The sequence below is a fragment of the Pygoscelis adeliae genome, unplaced genomic scaffold, assembly GCF_000699105.1.
Source record: "Pygoscelis adeliae isolate BGI_AS28 unplaced genomic scaffold, ASM69910v1 Scaffold318, whole genome shotgun sequence".
NCBI classification, from domain to species: Eukaryota; Metazoa; Chordata; class Aves; order Sphenisciformes; family Spheniscidae; genus Pygoscelis; species Pygoscelis adeliae.
The window spans coordinates 2,972,379-2,981,220 of NW_008825430.1; the positions used below are offsets into that span (position 1 = coordinate 2,972,379).

General features: G+C 40.9%; 1 protein-coding gene across 1 annotated transcript in view; it reads left to right on the forward strand.

Moving 5' to 3' along the window:
- Positions 1-6,256, forward strand: part of SHC4 (SHC (Src homology 2 domain containing) family, member 4) — a 33,570-nt gene extending 27,314 nt beyond the window's left edge. The window contains 5 exon segments of the mRNA XM_009330944.1: positions 1-84; positions 1,457-1,517; positions 2,902-3,081; positions 4,562-4,815; positions 5,547-6,256. The exon segment at positions 1-84 is cut by the window's left edge and continues 29 nt beyond it. Coding sequence (XP_009329219.1) covers positions 1-84; positions 1,457-1,517; positions 2,902-3,081; positions 4,562-4,815; positions 5,547-5,702 — 735 coding nt within the window. The 3' untranslated portion in view covers positions 5,703-6,256.
- The last annotated feature ends 2,586 nt before the right edge of the window (positions 6,257-8,842 follow it).

The following is an 8,842-nucleotide window of genomic DNA, read 5'->3' on the forward strand; positions in this document are numbered from 1 at the left end:
GGTGGAGTGTTAGACATGCGAATGAAAGTGCAAACAGACCAAAGGGCTAACTGTCTTATACAGTGCAAAAAGCAGTGTTGCTTGGTAAGTACATCATCTTCTGGGATAACTATTTGCTGCCTATCGTGGGAATGAATAATAAAGTGTTACTGTGATGTAAAGCATGGCATTAACATCAGAACCAGGTCCTGATTATCCTGGGAAAGGGTTTTTTAGGCTAGATTTAATGATGCTTAGTACATAATTGAATCCCAAAGCACTTTCTGAATATTAACTGGTTTGTCCTTAGAGTACTTTTAGGAGACCAAGTAATATTCCCTTGTTCACTCGTTAGCTGTGAGAAGAAAATAGATACAGATTTAAATGGCTTGTCTGAGAGAACATCTGCAAAATCTGGGACCTCCTGGCTCCCGATTCTGTCATCTGATAAATATTTCATCCTGTCCATTATGCCTTACAACCTATACATACAACAATAACTGATTGCAATGTATATACAACGTTAATTACCCTTGGAGTGTTTCTCTGTTAAATCAGCCACAGCAGCAAAAGATGCATCTGTCTGTGGCTCTTGTCTGGGATAGTGGGGAATAAAAACCAATCAGCCTGGGAGTAAAACCAGCCGAGGTCAGACTGGCTGCAGAGACTTCAAAGCCTGCTGTGCGAGTTCGTGGAGACACCGGCATTTCCCCACTCGGGGAAGCAGGCACCACCGCTTCGCTCGGAGGGAGCGCACTCAGACGTGCCCGCTGGAATCTAGTTGGTGCCGTCCAAAAAGTTGCTGCTCCCAAGTGTTGTTTGTGTCTGGTGGCAGCTGCTCCCAGGTTCCTGTGTGTTCCTGGGCTACTGCTCCATCCGTTTTTCGCTTTGTTAACCTCAGCCATGCTCCACATCTCGGCTGTGGGCCTGGTGGTCTCCGCCTCCCCAACAGTTCTCTAAAAAGGTGTTTGACTATATCCTGAGTTTGCATTCGAAGCTGGCCAGAGTTGTTGCAAGGAGTTACCCTGCAGCATGTAAATGCAAATGCCTTTTTTCCCATGGGGTGTTACTTTTTGTTTTTTCCTTTCAGTTCTGATGACCTTCTAGTGCTGCTCAGACAACTTGGTGACCATTTCACTTTCAAACCGTGATGTCTGTAGTTATTGCTCCTTGTTTTTATTGCAAGGAACATTTATAAGAAAATCTGAACTTTATTACCTACAGTTATACTGTATATACTAAACCTTAGACATAACTGGGTAGTTAACAGTCTCTGAGGTTGGAGCATGTCCAGACATGATGCCCTGTAGAAAGAAGAGTATCAGCATGAAATATTATTTGAGGAGATAGGAATTTTTTGGTGAAGACGATACATTTAGTTACCTGTATCCCAATTAACTGGTGCATGGATGTTTTAAAGTTACCCGAGGTTTCTAAGGGACTGCTTCACGTGGCTGTTTTTACCATTTTTCTACAGACAGGCAGCCCGACATTCATCAATATATATGAAAATTGCCCGGAAGAAAACAAAACTGTGGGTATGTACTCTGTTTTCCTTCTCATGCATACGCACAATTAACCAAAGCAGACTGCCTGGAAGAGCTGCCCCTTGGCTTTCGATACAATGCTGAAAAGTGTTCTACTTAGTGGGTCATTTCTAGTTCCCTAGATGAAGGGCAGACAAAAAAGCCTTACAGCTTTTCTAAAGGCCACTAATCTATCTTCATGTCTGCTGGCAGACTTACTCGTTTTACTTGTCATGATACTGTACAGTAGCTCTTTGTTGTTTTATTCTCTTTCATACTCTTTGTTGTTTTATTCCCTTTCATACCCTTTGAAAAAGGAAGAAATTTCGTTGCATATCAGTCTCTGAAAATACCCCTTCCCCCTACAAATGCTCGATGAGACCCAAACTATCACCATCGGGCGGTTGTTCCAACGGAGCCTGTGCCCTTGGCTCCAGCATCGCTGGCTTCTCAGTGTGACTGTGTCCTTCCCCTGCCTTGGGCGGCTTTGTGCCCGAGATCAATTTGCCTTTAGCAAAACCTGCTCTCTGGGACCCCAGGAGATCACCAGCCTCCGTCCGTTTCTGGACTTCCCTCGCTGCAGCTGATGCCCTGAGCACGTTTCCTCAACTCATCTCTTCCACTGCACAATGAGGTTCTCTTTGAATTCCCACCTGCACCGCTCTAAAGTGATCCATTACACTGTCTGCAGGGGATAGTTCAGTTTCTTGTGTTATTTCTGATTTAAGGAAAGGAGAATCAAATGGTTTCTACAAAGAGAGGGTGAACAAATAAAAGAATGAATGAATAGATCTATGAATAAAACATTTGCTAAAGAGCAAAAATATGTGTGCTATTTGGCTAGCTGAAGTGCTATTATTTTCGTACCCTGCAGGGGATATTCTGCTAGCCTGTTCCTAGGCTTGGATCCTAACCTGACAGATGTGGCTTTGGCTCTCCAGGCAGAGCCACAAAGCGCCAACCTCCTCCATCTTCCCTGCTCCACCAGAATAGCAAGAGAGAATTGTTCAGCTTCCCACAAGCTTTTTTTGTGGTGCAGAGGGGAAGGAAAGGCTTTTGCAACAAACTATGTATATGGCTTGTCTCTGTAGAGTCATATGTATTACTTTCTTTTCAATTAGTGGGGGGTTTACTGCTGACATTGATTGAAGCAGAACTGAACCAGTGCGGAACATTTTTGAAAACTTCATTCTACCTCATTTTGGATAGCGTACCTTCCGCCTTCTAGCCGTAAGGAAAAACGAGTTCATCTGCCAGTTTTTCTTTTCCTTCTGAATTACTTTAGTGGGATATATAAGAACAACAATGTTCCTATTTCAGCTTTTACAGTTATTTTAACTTCAGTTAAAAAAAAAAAAAAAGGGGGAAATCTGTGCATGCTATATACTAATTGCAGGTAACTGTGGTGAAAGATCACAGAAGACAAAAAAAGAGGCAACATTATTGAAGCCTGCCTACAAAACAGATCTTTTTGATGATCCGTGTTACATCAACACACAGACCCTGCAGTCTGCAGTCTGTACAGCCCGCGGTACAGCAACAACACAGATCCATGGGAGCCCACTGCGTCAGGCCAGTAGGTTCCCATTGCAATACCGTATCCTTCTAAGCTTTGAAAAGAGGGGGTCTTGTCATCGGTGTGCATGGAGAAGGATTTTGGTTTCCCCGTAAGAAACATAGAAAAGACGGGGGGAAGAAATCCTTCCTGGTTGGTTTTTTTGCTTGTTAAATTCAAGACAAAGGGGATTAAAGAGTAAAAGTAGTGATGGTAAGCAAGCGGAGTAACCTTTCGTCTTCTGTTGTTGATTGATGACAATAAATAGTGCTCCACAGGTGACTTAAAGCAAGTCTTTAAGATGATATGGAAGCTTGGGACTGCACCATAGACTGCACCTCTCCCGTATGCTCAAGATCTTAACCACTCTAAGGTGGAAGTGGCCTCAGACGCTTTTGCTTCACAGGCGGTAGCGTGCAAGGTCACAGTGGGATCGTTATGACCATCTTTTCTCAATTCTTGCCTAAGTGACCATTGAATCTCATCCAATAATTTCTAAATCAAACTGTTTGATCAGTAGTATCTATTAAATATATGTCAAATTAAGTCTTGATTTACAGACTCAAAGTGGTGGATATCCACTCAATGACTATATAGTTGCTACTGATTGTCCTCGTTATTGAAAATAATTTTATTTAAACTTTATTTATTAGCTTTGCCTTTTGTGGTTTCCCACTGAGTGTTTTCTCTGTCAGAGTTGGCCCCACACAAGAAAGTGGGCAAAGGACTGGACAGAACTACAGTGAAGGAAATCTGTGACCATTGAGACATTTCCAACCCGGGGCTGTATTATGCTCTGAAAGGAACTGGCTATATCCTGAGGGAGCCTTAGGTTGCACAATTCCATTGAAGAAGTGGTATCCTCTTATTTTCCTTAGAAAAATCCTGCCTGTGAATCATTTGCAGTCTGACTGGCTATATCCCAAACCACCCGGTTTTGTTAGTACATTCAGTAATTGTTCGTTTTTTCACTGCAAATGCATCATGCTGTAATCCTTCCCTTCTGGCTACGTTGGCCATGTTGTCTTACATTCCTGCACATAGCTGGAGTCACTCAACATGACTCTCCCAATGATCCGTGACAATCTCTTCAGAGCTTTTTAAGGAAGAAGGAAAAACTAGCTCATAAAAAAGTGGCTAAAAAACAACAAAAATCTTGTTTTTACAGGGAAGATTTGACTTTTTAGTACAACCAAAGAAATACAAACCCAAAACAGTATAGCATCAGAAAAATTCCTGTTTCCAATCCCTGTTGCCTAGCGACCCAAGGCTTCCCCGTCTAAGGTGTGGGAGGAGGTGGTGTGATAATTTTACCTAATGCACTGGAGGGTCGTGAGCATTCATGTGTGCATATTGTTACAGCCTGTAAGGTTGGTTTGATCGCAGCTTCAAGACTGAACCATTTGAATTTTTTAAAAGCTATAAAAAACATCGTCTCGCATCCTTTTAGGATGAAGTTCTAGGTGAAGTGTCCAATACATTCCTTTTCATTTAATTTTAGAGTTACCGGAAGCTGTTCAGCAGAGTGCCACAAGCAACACAGCTGGTCTCTGTGTTCTGCCACAAATAAAGCAACAGCTAAAGAATGAAGATTGTTACCATGGCAAATTAAACAGGAAAGCAGCAGAGAGCCTCTTGGTCAACGATGGAGATTTTCTGGTGCGAGAGAGCACTACGTCACCTGGTCAGTATGTCCTCAGTGGACTTCAGGGAGGGCAAGCAAAGCATCTGCTCTTGGTGGATCCTGAGGGCAAGGTATGAGCTTTTCATATACTGAAATTTCAGGGCTGCTCAGATATTTCAGTCAAAATGCATGGGTGCCGTCCAGGAAGTGGAACTGATCTGATTCCATCCAAGTTAATTTAAATTTAGTCAGTGACTTCAGTAGGTTTGAAAGTTCAATTCAAGAACTTATAAGCACCGAAGTACCATGGAAATAGGTACTTCAATATTGTCGTTAGTCCAGGTGCTGATAATTAGTGTATACACTTAATACATCCTTTAAGTCATTATTATATTGCTAGAAAAATAGCCCTAACATTAAATAATGAATTTGATTAGTAACGCACTTCTGGATACAGCAAAGGTAGAGCTGGTTTGTTGTCACTTCAATTCTACTTGCTTCTGCTCAGGGCTAGAAGAGCACTCTTGAGTGACATCTCTCAGAGGAGGGAGTAAATCAGAAAAGTAATCCTCAGTGGGATTTAGGGGAAAACATCTCTCTTCTGTGGAGGAAAAAAAAAAAAAAGGTTATTTCATTCCCCTTAGCAGAATCAGCCCAGTTCTACATACAGTCTCTTTAACTTGGTCCTCTGCTCTTCACGTCAGCTAACGGTAGGTCAAAGGATGGGTCTGAATTGCTGCCTACAGCCTAATGATCCTGCTCCAGGGAGTTCAGTGCCTCAAATGCCTTTTGACTTGGCTCCTGTCCAACCAGTAACAAGCGCAATCTGACCACAAATATATGCTTTTGCTTCTTTCATTAGGTGAGAACCAAAGACCATATATTTGATAGCGTGGGTCATCTTATTCAGTATCACATGGAAAATAATTTGCCAATCATCTCTTCTGGAAGTGAAGTGAGCTTGAAGCAGCCTGTAAGGAAAGAGAGTAATGTGGGACACATGCAATATCACAAATAATCCCCTGGATCTCACAAATCCCAAGACAATTCGTATCTGAAAACTGTACCGAGAACTTTCTATTATGAAGACAATTCAAAAAAGTATAGACTGCACTTTCTGCTGCTGTTCCAGAAGATACCCTTTTGTGTGTGTATGTATGAATATATGTATATGTGTATATCTATGTAGATCTATAGAGATCAACAAGCATAGTTATATAGATATATATAATCTTAGTCTTAACGAAATAACGCCTTCAGAGTGAGAGACTCATTTGTGGGAAGGTATTTTAGACATGCACAAATGTCACTTTCAAGGTCATACTGAATCAGTAACTATTTAAAAGCACAATTAAACCTCTACATGCAAAAGCTCACTTGAACGAACTGCTGGAACATTAGTATGTGCCTTTTAGCATAGAATTATTGGAAACCAATATTATTTATACCGAATTAGTTTTGGGTGGTTAAACAAACATGTCTAAGCTTTTAACTATTTGCCAAAACAAATACAATTTGAATATTACTAAAATGTCATCTGCTTTCGATAGACACTAACAATTTCATTTTGCTTGTAACAGCACTTTACTAGCAAGTAACGTTTGAAATGAATAGCATTCACAATACAGAAAGGTTGCCCGGGTTCTTAATCATTTTTTATCACTGTCTGACTACTCAAAGATTTGAGATTATGCAACATTTACAAAGTTGAAATTAATATATGTCATATAATTTTGGAATAGAACTTGTTAAAGGACAGGCATGCTAGATCCTAATATTTTTGTCTTGCATATGGTTTTACTATTATTACCAATTAATACTGGAGACATCTCTTTTTAAAGGTAGGCTAAATATATTTTCATTGATTACATAGTTGTTTACAAACTAGAGAAGCTGAACAGAACTAACGATACATTTTGAGAAAAAACTATTTGAAAGACTCTTTGAACTTTGCATGTGCCCTTATTCAGTGTTCTTTCCAAAACAAGAGACGGTTTTCCCTTTCTTCACGTAGGGTCCATTTGTTCCTAAACATGGAAAAAAGTCTTTTAAAGGAAACCTACGAATTGTTTTGCCGCAATAAATACTCCAAATACGAACAATCCTAACTTCGGAGTGAACAGTGATTTCTTGGGCTTCCTGTTGAAGAAATGGCGATTTAATAAGTAACTGGCAGGGGGGATTTGGGGAATGAACTGGTAGTCCGGGTGGTGGCCCGAGAAAGCTGTCCCTTTAAGATAAGCAGTGTCTTCTGGCACGAGCAGGGACCTTCCCTCTGTCTCCCAGCCCACCAGCTTGGTTCCATAAGGCGGACAATTGTTGTGGAGTTCAGCAATTGCTGGAAGACTTGACTGTAAAAAAATTACATTCTGTTCTTTTGCCTGCGTTCATGTTAAATGGGACACTATAGTAAGAGCTCTTTTCTCTAGAAAACAAGGGGGGTCATATACACATAAAATTATTGAAGACATAAGCTTTCTTGGAGGGGAAAATATGATGTGAAGAGCCACGCTTAGAGCTGACTGAAAAACATCTTTATTCTTGTCCTCAGCTAATAGGCATAAAATATATTTCATTCCTTGATAACAACATGACTAAAATACTCAATTACATATACTGAAGCAGAGAGAAGCTCGAAAACATTAGTAGTTGATTTCCTTGCTGATAGTCTGGCATTACTGATACCTCAAGCCTTCGGACTGGAAGCTCAAGCTTATGCCTGTTCTGTCCTATGCAAGGCTTTCCCCCTGTGAAGAAGGCCCCCAGCAAGAGTTCACGCTCGAGCTTTGTGCCACCGCAAGGATAGCTGGCAAGAAGCTGTAACTGGAATATTAAATCCCCGCACAGTATGCTTTCTATTCTGACGTCTTACCAAACTTGCCATAATGCGCTTGACATGAGTTTATTGAGCAAACAATGAAACAAAAATAGCTACTTCTGTGGCATGTCGAGGGTAGAGAAAGACCTGCATAGGGCGGTTTTGATTTTTGCATCAAACCTGAGTTTTGTGACAGGTCATAGAAGGCAAATGTGCAGAACTCCGTCTCTATTTTTAGTACAAATCAAAGTTACTCGGGACTAGAATAATAGTGTTTGGAGTTGTGATAGTATGAGATCAAAGCTGTATGACTCTGCCAGTCAAGATACTGAGTTGGGGACTTTTTTCACTTCACCAAATTTCACTTTACCAATGCATAAAAACATCCAGAGTCAGTGTGTGATGTTTGGATCACAGTATGACACAGTCTAGGTCTCCCTCTTTGCATATCACTAACTTAAATAGAAGTAAGACCACAATATTTGTTTTGTTGCTCCTGCATCTTTTGTATGTGTCTGAAGCAAAACTGTGAAGGAAAAAGTGAAGAAGGGGGAGATAATTGGGTGCTAGTGTATCTCAAAATCTCTTTATGTGAGAGAAAGCACAGAATCCAACTAATTACAGATTAGTAATTATCCAACTAATTACAGATACGATTCAGATGCAACACATCCATGCATTACAGACAACGGACATTTTCCTAGAATAAGGTACATCCATTCTTCTGGAGCCGGCACTAGGAACTCAGTTGTTGGTTTCTAACATTTATGTGCCTTCACTTAGTTATTAATGCTGCTTTTAGCCCCTGTGGACCAGCCATCTCATGTAAAGTACACTGTCATCTCCCGTGTGGAAGCCTTAGCAGTAACCATGGTAAAAAAAAAAAAAGTTATCTGAATTTTGGAAAGTTCTCGAGAAAGTTAATATGAATTGTCAGGCACATTTAGACTTTTTTTTTTTTAAATCGTTTCATGCCTGTGAAAATGCCAAGGGGAATTGGTTAATCTCTGTTCTAATGGTTACTAGAAACGCCTGGGGAAAAACAGCTGATTTTGCCTATAACGTCACATTTACAAGGCATAGCACGTTCATTCTTTTTCAAAGCTCCTGTAAATGTCACTGAAACATGTTAACACACGTATCTGTTTGCCTCCGTCAATAAAAACGTTGTTAACAAGTGACCCAAACGCCTCTCTCCTACCCCAGCTTCCACGTTCTGCTGCCAGGGCAGGCAGGCAGCACTGGTACTGCTGAGGGCAAGTGTCACCAGATGGAGCCATCTCGTACCTTCCTCATCCCTGAGCAGACACCCACTGTTCGAAAAACCTTTCTGGTTTCTC